Raw genomic sequence first — 27269 nt, 5'->3', positions numbered from 1 at the left:
TTGGGACAGTTCCGGAGACAATATCCCTGGTTCAAAAAAAGTGTCCCTGCTACTCTATCATTAAACCTCTGTTTTCTCAACCCCTTTGTCTGCCCCTTGTAGTCTTGGGGCGAGTTTCTAAATCAGACACCTCAGTATCTGTCGAGGACAAGTCTGTATTAAATTATCTGTTTGGATTCTTTTTGGTGGGAAGTTGATAGGCCTTGTTGTCCTTGAAATCTTGTAAGTCTCTTACAAAATTTCTGTGTTTTCTTTCCTTTAAGTGAAATTCGAAGCGCACGAGAGTATTCTGAAGAGTCAACTCTCTTGAGGCAAAATCTACCTCAGACGAAATTTTTTTCGTAATTTCAATCTGTTCTCTGAGTTTTTCATTCAGCACAGAGAGAGTTTTCTTTTCGTCCTCCAAGAGGAGACCCATAAATTTCAAAGAGCTAGCTGTGGCTTTCTTTTTCCACTGTTCATTTAAGGTGGGATTTTTATATCTAATGCCTGGATGTAGAGTTATCCTCAAATGGCCTGGTATCATTTCTGCTTTTATGTAACTCTCCAGGCTTTGGACCTCCTGGCGCTCGATGCCGGCGAGGACGCGTTGGCGTCATTACGTACGTGCCATCTCCAGCAAGTCAGAGGAGGCGGAGGGACTCCTTTGAAGCTGCACGGTCATTCGACCGTGAGAGCTCCAGGGCTGAGCTACCTGGTCTGGGATGTACACCACCTGCGGAGGCACGCAATACCCAGGTGAGCAGAAGCACAAGAGGGGGGCTCCCCGCTCTTTAATGCTGTTCACCGGGCCCCATGCAGCAGTAAGGGAAGTAATGCCCTGAAGGCGGCCCTGCTATGTAGTAAGTGCGGTTCTGTTTCCATATTGATGTACTAAGTGTTATGCACACGCCCGGGCTGACTGGCGTGTGCATTATTTAGTGATTCCACTGTGCCATGAACCGGAGAGTGCCTGGAGGGGAGTAACTAAGTATCAACCCGATCCGACGCCGTGCACCAGGGAGGAACTGAGCAGAGGGACCAGGTTCTACTCCAGGCCAGACCCCGGCTGTTGACCCACACCGGGGAATACAGGAACAGGCAGGTTGGGCAGGCACACAGACAGGTGGGTATTGGCAGGCACGGCTGGCAAGCAGACAGGTGGGCACTGGCAGGCACGGCTGGAGTGCAGACAGGAGGATACTGGCAGGCACGGCTGGTATGCAGACAGGAGGGTACTGACAAGTATGGCTGGCGTGCAGACGGGGAGGTAGTAGCAGGTTGGAGCACAGGCTGGATAGGGTCCAGTACAGACTGGGATTCAGGAACAGAACCGCAGATGCGGTAGACAAGCAGAGCAGAGAGGAACCGCCGGAGCGGTGGGCAAGGCGGAGCAGAGAGGTACCGCCGGAGCGGTGAGCAAGCAGAGCAGGGAGAAACCGCCGGAGCGGTGAGCAAGGCAGAGCAGGCAGGAACCGCCGGAGCGGTGAGCAAGGCAGAGCAGGCAGGAACCGCCGGAGCGGTGAGCAAGGCAGAGCAGGCAGGAACCGTCGGAGCGGTGAGCAAGGCAGAGCAGTGGGGCAGGGCTCTGTTCACACGGAACAAACTGGAAGGGAAAGGCAGAACCAGATACACACAAGATACTTGCAATGAAGTAGCGAGTGGACTCTAAACTCGCAAACGGAAGTACAGCGACAACGAGTAGGAGTTAGGTGCAGGTTCAGACTCTGCAGAAAAAGGGAAGGTACGGACATAGAGAAAAACAGGTAACAGGCTAGGAGAGTGTTCAGACAGGAACTGAGTGTTCAGACAGGAACTGACACTGCAGCGAGATACAGGAGCGTGTCTGGGTATACGGCCCCCAAAGAGGCAGACAAACAGGCTAAGAGATAGTTCAGACAGGCCTGGGAATACAGCCCCCAGGTTGGCGGACAGGCAAGAACAGAACGGGACCTGGCACATCAGAGGCAAGGAGCCCTCTGAAGGTAAGAGTTGCTGAGGCACCAGCTTCAGGGTGGAGCTGGTTTAAATATCCAGTGACAGACACCAATAGGCTGGAGACGCATTAGGAGTGTGCCCACAGCAGCTACCAGAAACAGGAAGTAACCGGGCCGCCGCCCTAAGCAGTCAGGACAGGGACAAGCAGACAGCAAGAACAGAAGCCAGGCTGGCAGACTGGACTGAAGATTAAGTTTGCGATCTTGCATAGTGGGAGATGGTGCACTATGCAAGTACGCCGCCAGGTATGTTACACTAAGCTCGGTTCTATTCTGTGTAGAAAGCTTGCTTTCATATCTATGTAGTAAAGTTGGTTCTGCTCCCTTATCTATGCATTAAAGGGGTATTCCCATCTCCAAGATCCTTTCCCAATATGTAGTAGATGTAAATTTTTAATAATAATATTTTGCAAATACCTCCAATTAGAAATGTAGTATAGATTTTCTGATTCGCTATGTCTCTTTCCTCATGTGCAGGCATGACAGGACCTTAGGTATCCATGATTACGTCCACTGATATAGTGACACTTAGTTATCTATCTGCCGGTGGTCGTAACCATGGATACCTAAGTTCCCGCAATACCTGCACATGAAGTGACATAGCGAATTAAAGGGGTATTCCCATCTCCAAGATCCTATCCCAATATGTAGTAGGTGTAATAATAATAATATTAGCAAATATCTCCAATTAGAAATGTAGTATAGTATTTTTGATTCGCTATGCCACTTACCTCATGTGCAGGCATGGCAGGACCTTAGGTATCCACGGTTACGACCACTAGCAGCTAGCTAACTAACTGTCACTTTATCAGTGGTCGTAACCATGGATACCTAAGGTCCAGCGATGCCTGCATATGAGGAAAGAGACGCAGCGAATCAGAAAAATACTATACTACATTTCTAATTGGAGGCATTTGCTAATATTATTATTATTACACCTACTACATATTAGGATAGGATCTAGAAGATGGGAAGACGCCTTTAAGCTCTTTTCTGTATTTATGTAGTAATCTCGGCTCTGGTACCATATAGATGCAGCAGGCTTGGTTCTGTTCCTGTAGCTGAGCTGTAGTTTCTTTCTGTTCCTGTATCTATGTAGTAAGCTCCATTCTGTTCACATAGCTATGTACCAGACACCATTATGTCTAAAACCTGTTACATCTGCTGTTTTAATGCAGCGGCCAGTGACAAAAAGGTTAAAGATGGGCCACCGCAACTGGAAGCTCACGGCTTTGTGCTGGCCCCTCAGGCCAAAATTTGCCATCCCTGCCAGAATGTATAGGGCGCATACCAGGAGCCCCAAAATCCTAGTGTCTTCACTATTGGCTAGATTGTATGGGCTGCAGGGAGGACCTATCCTAGGCTCATCTCTGGCTGAGCTCCGCCCCTTCCTGTGAGGACAGCCGTCTACAGTAGCAACTCTGTGCCTGACGTGTTCATTCCGTCAGTGATTGGCTGCTGGGTCGTACTGGGGCGTGGTTACAGCTGGCTGCTCTCCTGCAGTGTGGTCGTCAGTGCCGTGTATTGCGCCATGAGTCGGTATTTCAGTTCCCTTCAGCGCTTCAGGCGCATCCCCTCACATAGCGGAGAGCGTGTGCTGCCAGCAGTGTCCAAGCGGCCGCTCACAGCGCCCCCAATGAGGATGGTAAGGAAGTGCTGCCCCCTGACTCCTGGAAAGGTCACCTTCTGGGGAGGTATTTACTAGCGGGGTCGCGCTATGCGCCTGTCATACACGCGGCTCCTGAGTGGAGGCAGATGAGGGGCTGTCAGCCCTGATCTGTGTGAGAGACCCCTGTGTGTCCTGTGGTTACCGGGGCGCAGCGCTGTGGCTGAGTCCACCTGGGGTCTGTGGCCACTGAATGGCCAGATTCCAGCTGGGGGGTATACTGTCATCTGAGTGCGGCACTCTGCCCCCCGTCCCCTCTGCCCCCTAATTCCCAGCTTGTTACATGAATGGTGTCTGATAGTTCTCGTGTGTGTGAAACAAAAAAAAAACAGGCTTGTGTGTAGCGCATCGCCTAAGGCAGGGGTCCCCAACTCCAGTCCTCAACCAACAGATTATGTTTTCAGGATTTCCTCAGTATCGCCCGTGCAGGTGACGGCGCTATCGCCCGTGCAGGTGCAATTCTGTAAGATGGGTAACTGTAAATGGTCCTATAAATGATTGATAGCTGCTGAGTATAAAATGGATTATAAATGGACTGCACACCGATGACAAGTGAGAAAAAAAATTATCCCACCCTCCTGAATGGGACTTTTTTTTTTTCTGTGTTAGTGTGACCCCAGCCTTAGGCCCCTTTCACATGTCCGTATAATACTGTTACCAGTGTCATCATTGAGCCATCAGTGTGCCATCCGTTTTTTTTCCCAGTATGCTTAAGCAAAATCAATTCCGAAGCTTCTACTATATTTTGCAATGTTAAACACGTACAACAAACGGACGGCTCACTGATGCCATCCATGTGCTGTACGTGATTTACACGGACCCATACACTTTTATATTGGCCCTTGTCATCCATGCTGCTGGTAAATGTGTGCAGCACCATGGATTATAATGGGTACTTGTGGCTTAGGCTGTTTCTGGTAAGTATTTTACTACAGGTGGGGTAACAGACATTAGTAATACCACTCCAAGGGTGGAATATAAAACAAAACACTGGTGTGATGCTTTATAGGGAATGTGTTGTAACTTTTATTATTATTATTTATTCCATGGCGCTTTACATGTGAAAATGGGGTATACATAGCAAAAACAATTACAATAATCTTGAACAAAACGTGACGGTCACTGGTACAGGAGGAGCGAGGACCCTGCCCGCGAGGGCTCACAGTCTACAAGGAATGGGTGAGGATACAGCAGGTGAGGGTAGGGCTGATCATGGAGCGATGGTTAATGCAGGTTGAAGGCTTGTCGGAAGAGGTGGGTCTTCAGGTTCCTTCTGAAGGTTTCCACGGTAGGCGAGAGTCTGATATGTTGGGGTAGAGAGTTCCAGAGTAGGGGGGATGCACTGGAGAAATCTTGTATACGATTGTGGGAAGAGGAGATAAGAGGGGAGTAGAGTAGGAGATCTTGTGATGATCGTAGGTTGGATGCGGGTATGTACCAGGAGGCTAGGTCACAGATGTATGGAGGAGACAGGTTGTGGATAACTTTGTATTCCATGGTTAGGGTTTTGAACTGGAGTCTCTGAGCAATGGGGAGCCAGTGAAGGGATTAGTCGGGCATCAGAGTTTAGGATAGAAGGGAGGCCACAGAACAGGAGGTTGCAGTAGTCAAGGTGGGAGATGATGAGGGCGTGCACTAATGTTTTTACAGATTCATGGTGGAGGAATGTGCTGATCCGGGAGATATTTTTCATTTCATTTCAACAAATCTTTTTATTAAATTTCTTGAGAATACAAAAAAGTCACATTTAGATGAATATAAGAAGTCAAAATGATGATATGTATCAATAAACATTGCATTCTTACATAGTTCAGATGAAAGACTATGATAGACTCATATAGTGTTTTAACGAGTAAAAATTTAGAATGATAGATAATGATATAATAAACAGGGGTAGAGCCTAAGAATAGGCGAGAGGGAGATAAGGGAGGAGGGGGAATCAGGTGGTATTTTACTAAGCTGTTATTTGTTAACCTTGGTTTGTTTTATGTCTGTATTGATCTATACTTGTCTCTGTGTGTTATCCAGGGGCACCAGTATTCTGCGAAAGCCTTTTGAGAATGATTGACTTCCGCTGCTATCTCAGCTACACTATATAGTTGGTCTATTTTTTCTATTAGTTGGTGCTTCGATGGGATGAGAGGATATCTCCAGAAGGTGGGAATAAGTATTTTCGCTGCGACTAGAATATTTAGGGCTATAGTTGAATTTTTTTTATGGTCTGGCCATATGGGAAAGTTCAAGAAAGCCACCTCAGGGGTTAGAGTAGTTGAACGTCCTGTAATTTCTTGAATAGTGTTCTCAGTCACTTCCCAAAAGTGGCGCAAAGCCGAACATTGCCACCATAAATGAAAGAAGCTCCCATCTACCTCCTCACATCTCCAGCAGTTGGTCTGTGTATTATGTTTCCAGATCTTTGATTGAAGAGGTGAAATGTACCATCTGGATACTACTTTAGGCTGTGTGCCCACGATGCGTTTAAGTGTTTCCGCAGTGGCAAAAGCGCTGCAGAAACGCTTAAAAAACGCATGGTAGAAGGTCTGCCATGTTCCCCAATGATAATCCGCATGTACTGTGCACATGCTGCGGAGATTTCCGCTGCGGATTATTATTGCGGGAAAAAACGCAGCACTACCAATTATTTTGCGGAAGTGCTGCGTTTTCGCCGCCATTGACTTGCATAAGACCGCATGGATTACACATCACTGCATAAGTAGATGCGCATTCCATGCGTTCTAATGTGCGGATGGTACCCGGGTGTGGAGGAGAGGAGACTCTCCTCCGGACCCGGGTACCATAGAAAACTGTAAAAAAAAAAGAATAAAATAAATATATACTTACCTTCTGGCGGCCCGCGCTGCACTCCTCCTTGCTTGGCAGCAGTTAGCGATGGACTGAAGGACCTGCGCTGACGTCAGAGTCATGTGACGGGTCACGCGACTCTGACGTCGGCAGGTCCTTCACTCTACCACTGCCGGCAGCCGGGACGGAGGAAATCAAGACAGCGCGGGCCATCAGAGGGTAAGTATATATTTATTTTTTTATTTTTTGACATTCTCTCGGGTCACACTATATAAATCCATGCTGTTTGCATGGATTTATATGGTGTGACTAAGTTGACTAGCACTTTCCAAGTGATGCTAACATTGCTTGGAAAGCGCTTGTCAACCCGCATGCGGAAATGCAAGTGAAGAACGCTTCACTTCCGCATGTCCCTGGCAGGAAAACGCATGTACAATCCGCATGCGTTTTTTTCTGCCAGGGAGATGCAGAAACGCTCAGGAAAAAATCCTGAGCATTTCTGCATCGTGGGCACATAGCCTTATAGGAGTTTTCTTGGGTTTTTACACAGCTTGTCGGACCATGAGAGTGTTTGTAGATGTAGAGGGTTTGCTCGGGTGTAAGCTGGTATCCCAGATCTTTCTCCCAATTAGTAATGTAAGCTCTTTTCAGGCACAAGTCACTTGTCAGGAGGGACTGGTAGATCGTGGAGAGGGTTTTGGTAGGTTTAGTGTTTCTGGCACACAGTACCTCAAATGGGGTTAATTTACGTGTTATATCTAAGGTATAATGAGTTTTTTGAAGTATGTTCTTAAGTGAGTTATATTGGAGAAAATTGAGATTCGACAGACCTGGGAGCTTTTGCAGATCAGGGAAGGAGAGGAGGGCTCCATCGGAGAGACCATATTACAATTGACCAGATTCTATCTGAGAAATGCGTTTATCGCTTGTGTATGAAAATTGATCTGCTCTCATCAGAACATCCGATAGTTTTAGTAACGGAGTTGAGGGTGGAACTAGTAGCTTGTGGGATTTTGACCAAATTTTGAGCATCGTGCAGGTTAGAAGGTTGGTTTGGATATAAGGCTATTCCTTAGAGTAGGTTAATAGTAAAGCCCTGAGCGGGTGTGAGGACAGAGTATTTTCTATATCAATCCATGGCTTATTACGGTTATTCCGGATTATATCAACTGACCTTGAGAGTATTGCCGCGAAGTAATAAGTCCTAATGTCTGGGGCTCCAATTCCTCCGTTCGATCTGTGTAACATCAATGTGCGTGCATTTATGCGGGGTTTTGTGGTTTTCCATATATCGGGAAAAAAAAGTGAGTTTACTTTTTGAGGTAAGAGTCTGGTATTTGAATAGGAAGCATAGAAAATAGATATATGAATTTTGGGAGAATTAAACTTTTAAGTATATTCTTACGTCCTGTCCAGGAGAGGAAGAAATCCAGCCATGTTTTAATAGTTTTAATTACTTTATCTAACAATGGATGGTAGTTAAGGGAAAATGGGTCTTTTTGGGATCTGCTCAGTTTGATACCTAAATAGGATATGTAATGTTTGGGCCAGGAAAAGGCGTATAAAGATTTCAGTTTGGATAAAGTTTGGGGGGGGGGATATTTAAGTCTATCGCTTCTGACTTTGACATATTCACCTTTAAAGTTAGTGAGCTATATTCCTTTAGTATTTGTATTAAGGCCGAGATGCTTTTAATAGGGTTGGACATAAGGATTAATAAGTCATCTGCAAAGGCAGCTGTTTTGTGTTGTGTTCCCACCTACTGTAAAACACCCGTTATTTCTCTGTTGAGTTGTATTGCTGCTAAAAGAGGTTCCATCGTTAGAATAAATAATATTGGGAATAGTGGGCAACCTTGTCTCGTGCCATTATGGATGGTGAATGGTTCCGTTAAAGAGCCATTGATTCTGATGCGTTCTGAAGGGTTTGTATACATACTTAGGATGGCCTTGACTAGTTGAGCTGGGAAGCCAAAGCTAGAGTGTTTCTTCCAGATAGATCCAGTCCACCCTCTCAAAGACCTTCTCTGCATCAGTCCCCAGCAACACTAGGGGGAGTTTCTGTTTGTTAACATAATGCATTAGGTGTAGTATTTTATGGGCATTATCTTTCCCTTCTCTTCCTCCTTCAAAGCCTGTCTGGCTCGAAGATATTATATTAGAAAGAAGTTTTGAGATTCGACCAGCGATCAGGCTGGCGAATAGTTTTAAATCCACGTTTAATAAAGAGATCGGTCGATAGCTACTACACAGTTCCTGGTCCTTACCCTCCTTATAAATCAAGGATATTCTAGCTTCAATAGCTTGAATCGGGAACTTGTCGCCATCTAATAATGAATTAAATGAAGCCAGCAAGCGAGGCAAGAGGATCGAAGGGAACGACTTGTAGTATGTGACTGTAAAGCTGTCTGGGCCTGGTGCTTTGCCTGAAGGGCATCTTGACAGGGCGGACCTAAGCTCGTTTATTTGAAAGGGTCGAGTTAGCTGCTGTTTTTGTAGGGTTGTAATTTTTGGCATGTTAAGTTTGGATAGGAAGGATTGAATTTTATGTCTTCTTTCTGCTTTTTCCCTAGAATTTTCATTTGGTAGTAAATTATACAATTGCTTATAGTAGTTTAAAAATTCCATTTCTATCTGGTCGTAATTAGACATGGAGGTCCCTTTTGGGTTTTTAATTGTGTGTATGTAAGTTCGGGGTTGTCTTTGTCTAATTCTTGAGAGCATAAATTTAGATGCTTTATCACCATGTACATACATTCTATTCCGCCAAGACGCATACCATTTTGCAGCTCCAACGTTTAAAATATCTTTAAGCTGTTGTCTTTTTTGGGATAGCTGCCCTAATTTTGGGAATCCATGTGCTTCTTATGTTTGAGTTCAAGGTCAGAAATTTCCATATATAATGTATTTATTTGATGGTGCTTTTTTTTGTTAATAAATGTGTTAATAGATATCAGTTCTCCTCTCATCACGGATTTGTGGGCTTCCCACAGAATCGGCGCCAATATCTCACCATTGTCATTCTGCTCAAAGTGCCGATTCAGTACCTTGGTGATTCGATCATGGGCATTAGGTAGGTTCAGCACCGATTCATTGAGCCGCCACGATCTATGAGTGGGGTAGGGTTTATGTAGCGTCATTTCTAAGGTAACTATAGAGTGGTCGGAGTACACATTCGGTAGTATTGAGGATTTTTTAATCATGGAGAAAGTATTTTTAAGAGCTAGTAAGTAGTCAATTCTATGGTAGGATTTGTGCGGGTGAGAGTAGAAGGTGTAATCGCGATCATTTGGGTGCATGTACCTCCACACGTCAATCATTTGTAGTGACTGAATATGTGATTTTATTCTATTTAAATCTCTCTAGGAGAATTTACTTTTCTTTTTTGTGGTGTCTATTAGAGGTTCCAAAGCTACGTTGAGATCACCTCCTATAATAAGGACTCCCTCTCTGAATTCATTAATTTTCCTCGAGGTCACTATTAGCAATTTCATAAGCTTTTTATTAGGGGCGTATAGACTGCATATTGTTACCAGATTTCCTGCTAAAAGTCCTTTTATGAAGATGAAGCGTCCATTCGCATCTATGAGGGTTTCTCGGATCTGGAGTGGTACTCCTTTCGCGATTGCTATTGAGACGCCTCACGACCCTGTTTGTGTAGAGGTGGCATGGAACCATGTGTCATAATGTGTTTGTTCAAAGTTAGGGAGTTCAGAAAGTTTGAAGTGTGTTTCCTGAATTAACAAGACGTCCGCTTTCTGTTTTTTAAGTAGATTTAGTGTGTGTCGTTTAGTTACTGGAGAATTTTTAGCCCCTTAGCATTGAGAGTGGCAATGGTGTATACCTTATCTTGCGAGTCCATCATTGTGCTGAATGTAACTTTGGGACTGGTGACTGGATTGTTGACCACCTGGGTATTTACTCTTATCCTGGTAGGCAGGAATCAGAGGGTATGGGTTGGAGAGGTTGGGAAAGGAAGGGGGGGTTAGATGTGAAAGAAAAAACATTACTATCTGTAACGGGTCTGGGAGGCGGAACCTCTGGGCTACTATACAAGGGAGCGGTCCTTGTAAGGGAGCGGGTGGCGACCAGGCAGGCAGTCACAGCAGGTGACCGGGACAGTCTCTGGGTGTACGGGCAGGAGGTCACGGCAAGTGATCAGGGCAGTCTCTGGAAGAACGGGCTGGAGGTCACGGCAAGTGACCGGGGCAGTCTCTGGAAGAACGGGCTGGAGGTCACGGCAAGTGACCGGGGCAGTCTCTAGGTAAAGGGTAGGTACGACCTGTGATGGCTGAACCTCCAGGTAGGCTAGCAAGGCAGATGGAGGATGTGTGCTCCCAGGTGAGCAAGCGAGAGTCTCTGGAATAGCAGGTGGTCACAGCACGTGACGGCGGAGCCTCCAGGTAGGCAAGCAGGCAGGTAGCGGAGAAGCGCTCCCAGGTGAGCGGGCAAGAGTCTGGAATAACTGGTGGTCACAGCACGTGACAGCGGAGCCTCCGGGCAGGCAAGCAGGCAGGTAGCGGAGAAGCGCTCCCAGGTGAGCGGGCAAGAGTCTGGAATAGCTGGTGGTCACAGCACGTAACAGCGGAGCCTCCGGGCAGGCAAGCAGGCAGGTAGCGGAGAAGCGCTCCCAGGTGAGCGGGCAAGCTGGTCCATAGACAGACTGACCGGAGTTGTAAGGCAGACCGTCGGACCTCAGGCAAGCAGGCAGGTAGCTGATGTGCGCTCCCAGGTGAGCGGGCAAGTTGGTCCTTAGACAGACTGACCGGAGTTGTAAGGCAGACCGTCGGACCTCAGGCAGACAGGCAGGTAACAGGAAATCAGGCAGGATTAGGACAGCAAGCTGGCAGGAATCTGGCAGGTAACTGGCAACGGGACCTGAGGGCTGAAGCAGAGTAGAACGGTGCAACAACATTGCTCGGGCACCTCCATTTTGGAGGAGGTGCCTTATATATGGTAAAGTCCTCCGGCCATTGGCCGGGGACTCCTTAGGACGGCGCGCGCGGCCCCTTTAAGAGGGAGGGAGGGCGCGCACGCGCGCCCTAAGCACAGTGGCCGGGAAGGAGCGCGCGCTGCCAGCAGAGCGGGAGAGGGACGCCGGGCACGGAGCAGAGCGGTGAGGGGAACAGCGTCCCTGCCTAGCAGAGGGCAGGGACGCCGGCACTACAGTACCCCCCCCTTTAGGCCCCCCCTTTTTTAGGCCAGATAGAAATTTAGCTAGGATGAGAGGGGCATGGATGTTCTCCCGGGGCTCCCACGTTCTCTCCTCAGGACCAAACCCCTTCCAATCTACCAGAAAAAAGGTCTTTCCTCTTACCCTTTTGGTGGCAAGAATGTTCTCTACCTCAAACTCGTCCTCAGCAGAAACCGGAGCAGGAGGCGTACCTGTAGACTTGGAAAAAGAGTTAAGAACCACGGGTTTGAGGAGAGATACATGGAAGGAGTTAGGGATCCGTAAGTTGGCCGGGAGTTTCAATTTATAGGCCACCGGGTTGATCTGACTGATGACCTCCAGAGGACCGATGAACCGAGGCCCTAACTTGTAAGAAGGTATCTTGAGTCGAACATATTTAGATGAGAGCCAGACTTTATCTCCTGGACGAAATTGTGGAGGATCCAGGCGTTTTTTGTCAGCGTGTCTTTTCATACGCTCGGATGACAGAAGGAGTGCGGACCGGGTACTCTCCCATATGGAGGAAAATTTGCTAACGAGAGATTCCGCAGCCGGGTTGTCCACAGAGGTGGAGACAGGAAAAGGAATCCAAGGATGCTGACCAAAGACTCCAAAAAACGGGGATTTGGAGGAGGATTCGCTCTCGTGATTATTATAAGAGAACTCGGCCCATGGTAGGAGATCCACCCAGTCAGAATGGTGGGCATTAACGAAGTGCCGGAGGTAACTGGTCAGGTTCTGATTGATCCGCTCCACTTGACCATTGGACTGTGGGTGGTAAGCGGAAGAGAAGTCCAGGGTGACGTCTAGTAGTTTACAAGTGGCTCTCCAGAAACGTGAGGTGAACTGTACCCCACGATCCGACACGATGTGGAGGGGCAGGCCATGAAGACGGAAGATGTGGCGGATAAAGTCTTTAGCCAGCTCGGGTGCAGACGGAAGGCCTGGCAGGGGAATAAAGTGAGCCATCTTGGAAAAGCGGTCAGCGACCACCCAAATGACCGTACAACCGGCAGAGACGGGGAGATCAGTTATAAAGTCCATTGCTATATGCTGCCAGGGGGCAGCAGGTACAGGAAGCGGAAGGAGGCGTCCGGCTGGCAGATGTCTCGGGACTTTGTTGCGGGCGCAGGACACACAGGCAGAAACAAAGTCTATTATGTCCTTGTGCAGGGTAGGCCACCAATAGTGCCGGGCAATAAGCTGGAGGGTCTTTTTCTGACCGGCGTGGCCAGCTAGTTTAGACGAATGGCCCCAGTGTAGGATCTTCTCCCGATCAGGTACTGAAACAAACGTCTTACCGGGAGGGAGACGATTTAGACTCACGGGAGCCACCTGCATTACTCTGGCGGGATCGATGATATGTTTAGGTTCTTCCTCGAGATCGGACACCAGAAAGGATCGGGACAAGGCGTCTGCTTTGACGTTTTTGTCTGCCGGGCGAAAATGAAGAACAAAATCAAAGCGAGCAAAAAACAAGGACCACCGGGCTTGGCGCGGGTTAAGTCTCTGGGCATGCTGGAGGTAAGCCAAGTTCTTGTGGTCAGTGTAAATTATTACCGGATGAAGAGCCCCCTCGAGTAGGTAACGCCACTCCTCCAACGCCAGCTTGATGGCCAATAACTCTCGGTCTCCTATGGAATAGTTGCGCTCAGAAGAGGAGAAGAGTTTGGAGAAGAAGCCACAAGTTACCATTCTCCCGGAAGATGATTTTTGAGTAAGTACCGCTCCGGCTCCAGAGGAGCAGGCGTCAACTTCCAGGAAGAACTGCTTGTTGCCGTCCGGGCGATGCAGCACCGGGGCGGAAGAGAAGGCCTATTTTAGGGAAAGAAAGGCCTCCTCTGCTTCGGGCGGCCACTCTTTGGGATTAGTACCCTTACGGGTGAGCGCGGAAATTGGGGCAGTCCGGGAAGAGAAGTGCGGGATGAAGAGGCGGTAATAGTTGGCGAAGCCCAGGAACCGTTGAATAGCCTTCAACCCCTCTGGTCGGGGCCATTTCTCGATGGCAGACAGTTTCTCAGGATCCATTTGTAGGCCGGTCTGAGAGATAATGTAGCCCAGAAACGGAAGCGAGGTCTGCTCAAAGAGGCACTTCTCATATTTAGCGTAGAGATGGTTCTGCCTGAGCCTGAGCAGGACCTGACGAACATCCCTCCGGTGAGTCTGGAGATCCGGAGAGAAGACCAAGATGTCGTCCAGGTACACCACTACGCAGGAGTAGAGAAGGTCCCGGAAGATGTCATTGACCAACTCTTGAAAGACGGCAGGAGCGTTACAGAGGCCAAAGGGCATTACCAGATATTCATAGTGGCCGTCCCGGGTGTTGAATGCCGTCTTCCATTCATCCCCCTGACGGATACGAACCAGGTTGTACGCCCCACGGAGGTCCAGTTTGGTGAAGATTCTAGCCCCCCTCAGACGATCAAATAACTCCGGAATGAGCGGAAGGGGGTACTTATTCTTCACCGTGATCTGGTTAAGGCCTCTATAGTCTATACAGGGACGGAGAGAGCCGTCCTTCTTTTTGACGAAAAAGAAGCCTGCTCCCGCCGGGGAGGTAGATTTCCGGATGAATCCCCTGGCCAGATTCTCCTCAATATATTCGGACATCGACCGGGTCTCAGCAGCGGATAATGGATAAATACGCCCACGGGGAGGAGAAGTACCAGGTAACAGGTCGATAGGGCAGTCGTATGGTCTATGAGGGGGTAGTGTCTCTGCCTCCTTTTTATTAAAGACATCAACATAAGACCAATAAGGAATCGGAAGTCCAGGTAGATTAGCTGGGGTAGGAGAAGGACGGACGGGATGAACGGGAACCAGACAGGTCTTATGGCAGCCCTGTCCCCAGCGAAGGACTTCTCCGGTCTGCCAGTCAAGAACGGGTGCATGTTTCTGGAGCCAAGGTAGGCCTAGCAAGAGGGCGTGAGAGAGTCCAGGCAGAACATGGAAGGAGATACTTTCAGAATGCAGCATTCCCACCTGCAGAGTAATGGATTCGGTGATGAGTTGGATGGGGCGTGGTAAGAGCCCCCCATCCACGGCAGCAACAGACAAGGGTACAGCCAGAGGTTTGGTGGGGATGCGGTATTTCTCTACCAGGGACTGTGAAATAAGATTCCCGGCTGCTCCAGAGTCCAGTTGGGCTAGTTCGAAATAACGGTTCTCCCCGTAGACGATTGAAACTGACAACAGCAGGGATGGAGAGGATTTATTCTTGTCTAGGTGGACCTCTCTGAGCGAACCTAGACACAGGCGTTTCCCGACCTCTCCGGGCAGGCACGGATCCGGTGCTCCTTACTGCCACAGTAGAAGCAGGTCCCCTCGGCACGGCGTAAGTCCAGACAGGTCTTGACCATCTTGGTCTGGTCGACCTGCATAGGCTCAGGAGGGTGTACCTGGTTAGAGACAGAAGGAGTGACGGGTTTCTGAAAAGTAGGAGCTAGACGTGGTAACCTCCTCTCACGGGTGACCTCTCTGGCACGCTCCTGGAACCGTAGGTCAATCCGGGTGGCAAGAGTTATTAAGTCATCGAGAGTGGTAGGAATGTCCCGACCGGCAAGTTCATCTTTAATACGGCCGGACAGACCCTCCCAGAAGACGGAAACCAGAGCGTCGTTATCCCAGGCCAGCTCCGAGGCAAGGGTACGGAACCGTATGGCATATTGGCCCACGGTGAGACTTTCCTGACGGAGGCGTAGCAACGATGATGCGGATGAGGTCTTCCGTCCGGGTTCGTCGAAGACTTTCCGGAAAGCCGTGAGAAAAGCAGGCAAGTTGGACACCAGGGGGTCTCCTCTCTCCCATAGAGGATTTAGCCAGGCCAGGGCCTCCCCGGTGAGATGGGACATGATGAATGCAATTTTGGCTCGGTCGGAGTTAAACTGGTGAGACAATAGTTCAAAGTGCAGGGTGCACTGATTTATGAAGCCCCGAGCCTGGGCTGAGTCGCCTCCGAAGCGAGGAGGTGCAAAAAGCCGAGGTCCGGAGTAGGATATCATGGTGTTAGTGGACAGCGGAGCTGCCGGATTGCGAGACATGGCACTGGCGGAAGTTGTTGGTGGAACAGTCAGTGTCCAGGCGAGTATTGACATTCCGCAGGTGACCCAGGATGGACTCCTGTTGGGACCTTTGACGGGACAGTTCATGACACAGGTCCGAGAGCGAGGGAGCTTGGGTGCCACCGGGTTCCATGGCCCGAGCAAACTGTAACGGGTCTGGGAGGCGGAACCTCTGGGCTACTATACAAGGGAGCGGTCCTTGTAAGGGAGCGGGTGGCGACCAGGCAGGCAGTCACAGCAGGTGACCGGGACAGTCTCTGGGTGTACGGGCAGGAGGTCACGGCAAGTGATCAGGGCAGTCTCTGGAAGAACGGGCTGGAGGTCACGGCAAGTGACCGGGGCAGTCTCTGGAAGAACGGGCTGGAGGTCACGGCAAGTGACCGGGGCAGTCTCTAGGTAAAGGGTAGGTACGACCTGTGATGGCTGAACCTCCAGGTAGGCTAGCAAGGCAGATGGAGGATGTGTGCTCCCAGGTGAGCAAGCGAGAGTCTCTGGAATAGCAGGTGGTCACAGCACGTGACGGCGGAGCCTCCAGGTAGGCAAGCAGGCAGGTAGCGGAGAAGCGCTCCCAGGTGAGCGGGCAAGAGTCTGGAATAACTGGTGGTCACAGCACGTGACAGCGGAGCCTCCGGGCAGGCAAGCAGGCAGGTAGCGGAGAAGCGCTCCCAGGTGAGCGGGCAAGAGTCTGGAATAGCTGGTGGTCACAGTTCGTGACAGTGGAGCCTCCGGGCAGGCAAGCAGGCAGGTAGCGGAGAAGCGCTCCCAGGTGAGCGGGCAAGCTGGTCCATAGACAGGCTGACCGGAGTTGTAAGGCAGACCGTCGGACCTCAGGCAAGCAGGCAGGTAGCTGATGAGCGGGCAAGTTGGTCCTTAGACAGACTGACCGGAGTTGTAAGGCAGACCGTCGGACCTCAGGCAGGCAGGCAGGTAACAGGAAATCAGGCAGGATTAGGACAGCAAGCTGGCAGGAATCTGGCAGGTAACTGGCAACGGGACCTGAGGGCTGAAGCAGAGTAGAACGGTGCAACAACATTGCTCGGGCACCTCCATTTTGGAGGAGGTGCCTTATATATGGTAAAGTCCTCCGGCCATTGGCCGGGGACGCCTTAGGACGGCGCGCGCGGCCCCTTTAAGAGGGAGGGAGGGCGCGCGCCCTAAGCACAGTGGCCGGGAAGGAGCGCGCGCTGCCAGCAGAGCGGGAGAGGGACGCCGGGCACGGAGCAGAGCGGTGAGGGGAACAGCGTCCCTGCCTAGCAGAGGGCAGGGACGCCGGCACTACACTATCAATAACCAGTTTAACATAACACAATCTTATAGATTTAAACGAAGTCTCCCAATTTCTGTAGGCTCTTAGGGAGATGCAAGTTATTTATCCCATCATTAAAACAGTGATGACAACTTCTTAAAGGTTAGGTTAGGGAGGCGATGTAAGGGAAGTGGTATAGGAAAGGGTGGTGGTGGGGGGGGGGAGAAAACAGAAAGGGGGTGCTGGAAATCCAAAGAAAGGAAGGGGAAAAGAGAAGGAGGGGATGGGGGGGGGATTGTGGCGAGAGGGGAGGATAACAGGAGAATAGGAGGAGGAGGGGGGGGGGAATTATTCGACATGGGGAATCAAGACTGAGTTGTTAATTATCAAGCAGGTTTTATAACCATAGAAAAACCATTTATAACCAGTAAAGATATTGGCTTGAGGAACTAAAGGTTCTCATGTTACATAGGTTCCTTCCTTGGATGGTGTTCTTCTGGCAGATTTCCTTTTTTGTCTCTGAGATATGGAAGATCCAGTTTGTTGCCATTCAAATGGGTTTTGCAAGGGTTGATGTAGTGAGGCTGAATGGAATTCCTCCAAGTCTGGATAGGTTGATAGTGTAATATCCTGTGACTTGCAAGCCTCTTTTATTTCAGTGGAGGATCTGACAGCGTTTTTTATCTCCTGCCGTGATGAGCAGGCCAAAGGGAAAAAGCCATCTGAAGCGGTGGCCTTTTTGTAGAAGGGCTCCTGTAAACTTCTTTAAAGTTGTGGTCAATAGATCTTGGAAGAGTTTTAGTTGGGCCTCTTCGTATGCTATAACCTCTACTTCTCGAGCTCTGCGTACAATGAGGTCCTTTGTTCTATAGTCTAAGAATCGGCATAGAAGGTCTCGCGGAGGTCCATTCTGTTTTGGTCTGGGCCTTAAAGACCTATGTACTCTAATCAGTTCTATGTCTTTAGGGTCTTCTTCGAGTAGGAGTTTACTGAAGATTTCTTTTGCTGCTGTATTTAAGGCTTCTGGGGCGATCGATTCCGGTAGGCCCTTAATGCTGATGTTTCTTCGTTCTCGGTTCTCATGATCCTCTATTGTGGATTGTATGTTCTGAAGCTGAGTTTCATGTGAGATGAGACAGTCCAGTAGGTTGTTGGAATGGTGTGTCATGATTGTGTTCTACTGTTTCCAATCTGTGGCCCTGTTGTACTAGGTCATGTTTGATCTCCGCTAGTTCCTTGCAGATGGGTTCTAACGATTTGGACAGAATTCTCTTTATAAATGAGCGGGTTACCGTGTTGTCTCTCATGTCCCCTCCAATATCCGAATCACTTTCTGGAAGAGAGTCTGAGTCCTCCTCTTGATGTGGGTCATTGCGTTTAGAGGACTTGTCAAGGTCTTGCATTCCTACTTGTTTTTTCAAGAGTTTGTCCACGTCTGCTTGTGTGACTACTTTGGTTGGTTTAGAAGACATTCGAGGTGTTTTAACTCCTGATTTCCCCATGTTTAATGTTTGTGTGATAGGATTTGTTAGAAAGAAAAAGAGAGCTATGATTGAGTGTCCTTTTGCCTACATGTGGAGACTTTTAATCGGATCGGGTCATTGTCTGTTCAGGGGTTGTTAGCTGAGTTGAGACTGGTTAGCTCTTTCTTTAGTGGTGGATGTCAAATTTTTCTTTGGCCAGTAGAGCTCTGTCTCCTATATTGGTTGTTGCAGATATAAGAATCTTGTTATTTATTCGGTCTCCCATGACAGCACCACGTGAGAGAGAGGATCCGCCCATCAAGGACAGGAAACCTACAGGTTAAAAAGGGCGGCCCTCTCTTCCCGCCTCAGTTTAGGTTTCCTGTCCATGATGGGAGACCTCGCAGGCTTACCTGCAGAAGATGGACCAGAGAGGGCCACAGCAGGTGGTTGGAGCCGGTCCGTCCCGGTCCTCTGGAGACGCCACGGTAGGGCTCAGTGGGGCGCCTCCGTGAGCGTTGCGGCGGGCACGACATTACCTCACGGGGAGGTAGATGTCCGCCAGGTGTGGGGCCGCTAGCGGGCTTCCTCCCCCCGCTACAATTTGCAGGAGATCCAGGTCGCGCCGGCGGGGCACGTGACAGGCGCGACCTACTGACGTGACTTCCGGTGCGCCGGGCAGGAAGTCCCTGTGACGTCACCGGAAGGGGCGGAGCTCGTTTGAATTTTGCACGCGAGCAGCTGAACACCGGGGGATTAAGGTCCTGGCGGTGAGGAGCCCTCCTGGAACCCACCTGGCCACCTGGGGAGGAAGACCAAGGAGCAGGTAACGCCCTCCTGGGTAAAAAAAAAAAAAAAGAGCACACACCCACACATGGTACCGGTATGGCCAGTATATAAAGGGTCTGGTAACATACAGAGGTGCTTCCCAGCCCATTCTTACACTGTAAGTTATGGAAGTTTCACAAGAGCTGTCACCTAGGTAACACCATCTGCTGCAGGAGCAGCCCTCTGGGGAGCCCTCACAACTAGTGGCGCAGCGCCATTCCCGGCTAGGGTCTGGTCGTTCAGCTAGAAGAGCTGTCACTAAGAGCAGGAAGGACGGTCCGGTGCGGCGTGATTCCTCGCCATGCATGTTGGATTCCTCTGCTTCTACGGTACCGAAGGCTCTGTGGGGTGAGTGGAATCTTCGTGAAAGTTCTACTAATGTTTCCTCCTCCTTCTTTCTATCTATAACTTTCTTTTAGAGCAAGAAATGTTCCTTGAAATCCAAGCACAGAGAATGTGCCTTATGCAGCTGTCCACTCCCTGATCCATATAGCAAGCGGTTATGCCAGCTTTGTATTAGCAAAATGATGTCGGAGGAAACCCCAGATTTTTCCCTAGGCCTAAGAACTTTAATAAGGGAAGAAATAGGCAAAGCATTGCAGGGTTCAGAGTCTGAGCATATTCCTCAAGAAACCCAGACTCTGAACTGTCGGTCGCCTCCTCCTCCGCCTTCTCTTCCTCTGACAGTGAGCCAGATAGACAGTGCTTTCCCCTGAAGGAGGTCGATGCCCTAGTAAAAGCCGTCCGATCTACAGTGGGGATAGTGGACACGAGGGCAGAGAAATCAGCTGAGGATGTTATGTTTGGTGGTCTGGGGCTAAAGAAAAGAAGGGTCTTTCCAGTAAATTCAAAGGTGAAAGACCTCATTGATAAGGAGTGGAGGAAACCTGACAAGAAGGGTAGCGTTCCTCCATCCTTTAAAAGGAAATATCCATTTGAGGATGCTATGTGTTCCTCCTGGTTAAAAGCACCCAAGCTGGATGTTGCTGTTACCAAAGCAGCGAAAAGAACTTCCCTCCCGTTCGATGATATGGGTGCCTTGAAAGACCCCCTAGACAGACGGGCTGATACTTTCTTGAAAGGGGCATGGGAGACAGCTGCGGGAGCACTGAGACCAACAGTAGCAGCTACCTGCACGTCCAGAGCCCTGATGGTGTGGCTTGAACAGCTAGACAGTCAGTTGAAGGATGGGGCTTCTAGGAAAGACATTATTTCTTCCCTTCCACTGGTTCAGGGGGCGGCAGCTTTTCTTGCGGATGCATCTGTGGACTCAGTAAGGTTGGCAGCAAAATCAGCAGCACTGTCAAATGCGGCTCGGCGAGCCTTGTGGATTAAATGCTGGCCAGGGGATTTACAGACTAAATACAGACTGTACACAATCCCATGCGAAGGAGAATACCTCTTTGGTCAGACCATGGATGACTTATTGGAGAAAGCTGGGGACCCTAAGAGGGGGTTTCCATCAGTACCTCTACCCTCCTTTAAGAGATCGTTCCGGAAGAGGAAATTTTTCCGGAAGAGATATTTCAGGGAGCAAGACAAGTCTGACGAAAGGGGTCGAAAAGGTAGAGGTCTACTCTTTGGTCCGTCTCCAAAAATTGAGCAGAAGCCAGGGGATACACAATCAGCCCAGGTGGGAGGGAGATTGTCATTTTTTGTCCCAGCTTGGGAACAGATTTCTCATAGTAATTGGATTTTGAGCCTGATTAAGTATGGTCTTAAGTTTCAATTTAAAGCATTGCCTCACAAAAGGTTCATGGTTGTTCCCTCCAGTTCTTCCCCAGAACGCCAGGCTGCCCTCGTTTCGGAAGTACAAACCCTAATAAGAAAGCACGTCCTGATTGAGGTTCCGGAAGCTGAAAAGGGTCTTGGTTTCTACTCCCCGCTCTTCTTGGTTCCGAAACCGGATGGAAGTTTCAGGACAATCATAAATCTGAAATCCCTGAATAATTTCATTAAAATACACACCTTTAAAATGGAGTCTTTAAAATCCGTAATAAAGTTACTTTTTCCCCACTGCTATATGGTAGTGCTCGATCTCAAAGATGCGTATTACCATATCCCAATTCATAGTGACTATCAGAAATACTTGAGGCTGGCCATTGAAATTGACGGGGTGGTTAAACACTTTCAATACACTGCACTCCCCTTCGGTTTAGCTATAGCCCCGCGAGTTTTTACTAAAGTAATGGCGGAAGTTATGGCACATGTAAGAGAAAGGGACATTCTAATTATCCCTTACCTGGATGATCTCCTGATAGTGGGGAACTCGTTGGTTCAGTGCGAGACCCACCTGCGGGAGACCATGTCGGTCTTAAAGAGCTTGGGGTGGTTTCTAAATTTAGAAAAGTCTAGACTATCTCCACTCAAGGTACAACAATATCTGGGGGTCATATTAGATTCCAGGAAACAGCTATGTTGTCTTCCAGAAGAAAAAAATGATAGAATCCGGGGTTTGGTAGCACAATGTATGCGTAAACCTTCTATGTCACTCCTAAGGCCATGTCACTATTGGGAACCTTCACCTCCACTTTTCCTGCGGTTCGTTGGTCACAATTACATTCAAGAGCTTTTCAGTGGGATGTGTTGTACAATAACGCAGCTTTAGAGGGGCATCTAGACCGTGAGTTTACGCTAGGTCCTCGTGCCATAAGGTCCCTTCTTTGGTGGTTGCGACAAGACAATCTTGCTAAAGGGGTTCCCTGGGAATGTAGTCCAACTGCAGTCTTGTCCACTGATGCAAGTGCTACAGGTTGGGGAGCTCACTTTGAAGGGAGATTAGTGCAGGGAACCTGGTCAAGCAGTGAGCGACAGTTGTCATCAAATGTTAAGGAGCTTCTGGCGGTGCAGCATGCGTTCAACGAGTCCCTTATATATTTACAGGGCCAGCATGTCCGTATACTCTCGGACAATCAAGTCACGGTAGCTTACATAAACCACCAAGGGGGAACCCGCTCAAGAAACTTGATGAGGGTAGCGAACGCACTTCTGCTGAAAGCCGAAGATCATTGTCCCTCTCTTTCGGCTACTCATCTAAAAGGGAAGGAAAACATCACAGCGGATTTCCTCAGCCGTACTTCCGTAAAAGAGGGAGAGTGGTCCCTAAATACGCGAATATTCTCCAGAATCGTAGAAATGTGGGGCCTTCCGACTGTGGACTTATTCGCAACAAGAGCCAATCGGAAAGTGGAACATTTTTGTTCCTTAGACCCCAGAGAAGAACCCCTGGCAGTGGACGCCTTCATGGTTCCCTGGAGATTTCCTCTGGCATATGCCTTCCCTCCCATGATCCTGCTCCCAGCGGTGATAAGAAAGATCAGGGCTGACCGGGCCAGAGTGATACTCATATGCCCCTTTTGGCCCAAAAGACCATGGTTCCCTTGTCTCCGGAAGATGTCCATATCAGATCCCTGGGTTCTTCCGGAGATTCCGGACCTTCTCACTCAGGGGCCACTTTCCCATCCTCTAACCCAGAGTCTACATTTGACGGCGTGGAATTTGAGAGGGTGTTATTGACCAACAAAGGATTCCCCGCAAATGTAGTGAATACTCTCCTGGCTAGCAGAAAACCTGTTGCCACCCGTATTTATGCCAGGACCTGGAGGAAGTTTCTGTCCTTTGCAGAAGTTAAGGTGGAGGAGGGGCCCCCTATTGGGAAAATTCTGGAATTTTTGCAGCGGGGCTTAGAATTGGGTCTCTCTACCAGTACCTTGAAAGTACAGGTGTCGGCGTTGGGGGCTTTATTTTTTCCAATATTGCAGATAACTATTGGATAGCCCGTTTTATAAAAGCTTCCTTTAGGTGTAGACCCATTACCAAAGTAAAGATGTCTCCCTGGGATTTGAATTTTGTATTAGATGCCTTGACCAGTCCTCCTTTTGAGCCACTAGATTTAGTCTCCCCCAAAATTATTTTCCTAAAGACGGTCCTGTTAGTAGCCCTAACTTCAGCCAGGAGAGTCAGTGACCTACAGGCCCTTTCAATATGCCCTCCATTTACACAAATTTTGGACGATAGGATTATATTAAAACCTGATCCGGCCTTTCTTCCCAAAGTGGCCACTCTATTCCATAGAACCCAGGAGATAGTTCTCCCGACTTTTTGCTTCCCGCCCAAAAATCAAAAAGAGGAGAGGCTTCACACTTTAGACGTTAGGAGGTGCGTACTAAGGTACTTAGAAGTATCACATGGCTTTAGAAAGGATAAGTCCCTATTTATTTGCTATCAGGGGGCTAGGAAGGGTTGTAAGGCCTCAAAGGCTACAATCGCTAGATGGATCAAGGAGGCCATTTCCCTCGCATACTCCTCAGGGGATAAAGAGATACCGGAGGGATTGAGGGCGCATTCTACCAGAGCGGTGTCAACCTCCTGGGCGGAGAAGACAGGGCTTTCCATTGAGGAGATTTGTAAGGCTGCCACTTGGTCTTCTCCCTCTACTTTCTATAGGCACTATAGATTGGATCTGGGTGGCTCTGCAGATCTCACTTTCGGGAGAAGGGTGCTTCAAGCTGTGGTCCCTCCCTAATTTCCTTCGTCACTGTAATTCTCTCACGTGGTGCTGTCATGGGAGACCGAATAAAGCCTTAATTACTTACCGGTAACGGGATTTTTCGGAGCCCATGACAGCACCCGTATATTCCCTCCCTTCACTGGTGTTGTGCACTCCCGTAGAGTTGATTTCTTTTTGTGCACCCTTGTGGGAAATTGATGAAAAGTAATGTACTTAATGTGATGTTATAACTAACCTTGGCGGTACTCTCATGCTCTGTTAACTAAACTGAGGCGGGAAGAGAGGGCCGCCCTTTTTAACCTGTAGGTTTCCTGTCCTTGTGGTGCTGTCATGGGCTCCGAAAAATCCCTTTACCGGTAAGTAACTAAGGCTTTTCTGTACTGAGGCTGAAAGTTATTTATAATGGCCTATGGTGTTTGTAGAGAGTGCGATTCTGTATACTGAGATAGGCTGAAGGGGCTATCTTTGTCTCTGATATTTTTGTTTACTCTCTCCTTCCAAATGCACTCAGTGCTCTGTCCCAATTATACTCTCTGAGACACCAGTGCCTCCCTCTCAATAGAAATGTTTTTTTTGGGTGAGTTGGGAGTATTTGTGAGAGTGAGAGCCGGGGGGGAGGGGTGCAACCGCTGTGGTGGGGCACCGAAGATTCTTACGGCCGCAGGTGAGCCTCTGCACAGTACCTCAGGGACTCTTTTTGCCTCCTTCTTATTGTCCTTAGGCGTTCATTGGGGGGGGGGGGACTTCTCCTGTATGCAGGGCCGGCCAGCACCGGTCCCCCTGGTGACCCCTGCGTAACACAGAGCTGGGGGCGAATGCCTTCAATGTCCCAGGCACCAGTCCAAACCACAGGCGTCGCAAGATGGCGGTGCCCAATGACACCGCTTCTCCTCTCCTAGCCGGCCGCTGGTGGGCGCCGTATGAGCGGGCCGCTCCCAACGAAACCCCGCTTGAGGGAGCTGGCTTCTCCATACCGGTAGTTCTGGTGGGACCGGTGTGGGTTGGTAGCGCGGTATGGCCGGGGGGGGGGGGGAGCGAAACGGGCCGACCGTCAGTTGCGGCACTAGCAGCGGCTCCGATTGCCTCTGCTCACCTCACTCCTCCTCACGATCCTCGCCGGGCTGTGTCCTCAGCGACGGGCGATGCGGCGGCGTCTCCCCTCAGCGGTCCCAGGAGCTGCCCGGGTGAGTACAGGCTTTAAGTCCACAGGTAGGCCTCAGTATGGCTCCAGGCCTACATACAGGCCGCAAGGCTCCGATGCTTCCTTAAGAAAGACAGCTCACAGAAGAGGGTGCCTAAACTATGCAGTCCCTCTCCAGGGTCTTCCAGGTGCTGATTAATAGGTTAATCCTGCTTATTTGCAAAGATTATGGAGGATTATTTGAGGAGCTCTAAACCATGAGACCTGCTCCTTCCCCTGCTAGCCACGCCCCGGATCCGGGAGATATTTTTAAGTTGTAGTCGGCAGGAAGTGGAAAGGGCTTGGATATGTGGTTTGAAAGAGAGTTCAGAGTCCAGGGTTACCCCAAGGCAGCGAACTTGAGGGACTGGGGAGAGTGGACAGCCATTGACGTTGATGGGTCAGTTGGGGGGTGTTGAATGAGATGGTGGAAAGATGTTGAATTCTGTTTTGTTCATGTTAAGTTTTAGAAATCTAGTAGAGAAGGATGAAATAGCGGACAGTAGGGATTTTGGTTAGTAGAGAGGAGATATCGAGTCCAGAGAGGTAGATCTGTGTGTCGTCAGCATAGAGTTGATAATGAAAGCCATGAGACTCTATGAGCTGTCCCAGGCCTAAGGTGTAGATGGAGAAGAGTAGGGGTCCTAGAACTGAACCTTGGGGGACACCGACAGATGGGGGGCGAGATGAGGAGGTGGTGTGTGAGTGGGAGACGCTGAATGTCCTGTCTGTTAGGTATGAGGAGATCCAGGATAGGGCCAAGTCTGTGATGCCGAGAGATGAGTTTGTAGTAAGAGGGAATGGTCCACTGTGTCGAAGGCAGATGACAGGTCTAGGAGGAGGAGGACAGAGTAGTGTCACTTGGATTTGGCAGTTAGTAGGTCGTTGGTGACTTTAGTCAGTGCAGTTTCAGTAGAATGGTGCGGTCAAAAACCAGATTGTAGGCGGTCAAAGAGGGAGCAGGAAGAGGGGTGGGAGTACAGTTCAGAATGGACATGTTTTGAGGCATAGGGGAGAAGTGATATGGGGCGATAGCTAGTCAGAGAGAATGGGTCAAGGTAGGGCTTTTTGAGGATGGGTGTGATCAAGGCATATTTGAAGCATGAGGGGAAGACACCAGTTGTTAGTGACAGGTTGAAGAGGTGGGCTATGGTTGGGATGAAGATAGTGGTAAGGTTTGGGATGAGGTGGGATGGGATTGGGTCAAGTTCACAGGTGGTGAGGTGTGATTCGGAGAGTAAAGAGGAAAGTTGATCTTCCGCAATGGTGGAGAAGCTGGTTTTGGAGGCGGTCAGACAGTTGCTGCTTCTAGTTTTTAAAAATATAAAAAAAATATTTAAAGTTTAAATCACCCCCATTTTGCCCCATTCAAATTAAAATAATAAAAAATAAACCCCACATACACATATTTGGTATCGCCACGTTCAGAATCGCCCAATCTATCAATATAAAAAAAGAATCCGATCGGTAAACGGCGTAAAGAGAAAACAATTCCAAACGCCAGAATTACGTTTTCTTGGTCGACGCAACATTGCAATAAAATGCAATAACGGGCGATCAAAACATCGTATCTACCCCAAAATAGTATCAATAAAAACGTCAGCCCAGTGCTCAGAAATTAAGCCCTCACCCTGCCCCAGATCCGGAAAAATAGAGATGCTACGGGTCTCGGAAAATGGCGCCATTTTTTTTTTTTTTTAGCAAACTTTGGATTTTTTTTTTATTCCCCACTTAAATAAAAAAGAACCTATACATGTTTGGTGTCTACGAACTCGTAATGACCTGGAGAATAATAATGGCAGGTCAGTTTTAGCATCCAGTGAACGTGGAAAGAAAAAAAAAAAACTGGAATTGCATTTTTTTTGCAATTTCACCACACTTGGAATTTTTTTCCCCTTTTCCAGTACACGATATGGTAAAACTAGTAATGGCGTTTAAAAGTTCAACTCGTCCGGCAAAAAATAAGCCCTCACACGGCCATATTGCCCAAAAAAATAAAAAAGCTATGGCTCTGGGAACAAGGGGAGCAAAAAACGAAAATGCAAAAATGGAAAATCCAAGGTCGTAAAGGGGTTAAAGGTGCTCAGGTATGCACCGAATATCGCGGGTGCTCGAGTGACATGCTCGAGTCTCCGCCCCATATGTTTTTCAGCTGTTATACAGCCAAAAAAAGTTTGCGAGGATTGCCTGCCATACACGAGCAATCCCTGCATGGTTCTTTTTTGGGTGTCTTAACAACTGTAAAGCATGTGGGGCGGAGACTCGAGCATGTCACTCGAGCACCCGTGATACTTGGTGCATACCTGAGTACCCGATGCAAACTCAAGTAGCGAGCACTTGCGCTAAAGATTAATGACAACTTATT

General features: G+C 48.9%; 1 protein-coding gene across 2 annotated transcripts in view; it reads left to right on the top strand.

Moving 5' to 3' along the window:
* Positions 1–2077: 2077 nt before the first annotated feature.
* Positions 2078–27269, top strand: part of FH (fumarate hydratase) — a 173747-nt gene continuing 148555 nt past the window's right edge. Inside the window, exon 1 of one of the 2 annotated variants that reach the window (XM_073671459.1) lies at positions 2078–2222. In XM_073671459.1, the coding sequence (XP_073527560.1) occupies positions 2205–2222 (18 nt within the window). In that variant the 5' untranslated portion in view covers positions 2078–2204. Of the gene's footprint in view, positions 2223–3400; positions 3622–27269 lie in introns of those variants that run through there. The other variant, XM_073671458.1, reaches the window with a different exon arrangement.

The sequence above is a fragment of the Phyllobates terribilis genome, unplaced genomic scaffold, assembly GCF_046119375.1.
Source record: "Phyllobates terribilis strain yellow unplaced genomic scaffold, ASM4611937v1 Scaffold_3__8_contigs__length_932513732, whole genome shotgun sequence".
Lineage (NCBI taxonomy): Eukaryota > Metazoa > Chordata > Amphibia > Anura > Dendrobatidae > Phyllobates > Phyllobates terribilis.
Note: the sequence above shows the minus strand (reverse complement) of the source record. Positions and strands in the feature narration are given on the sequence as shown.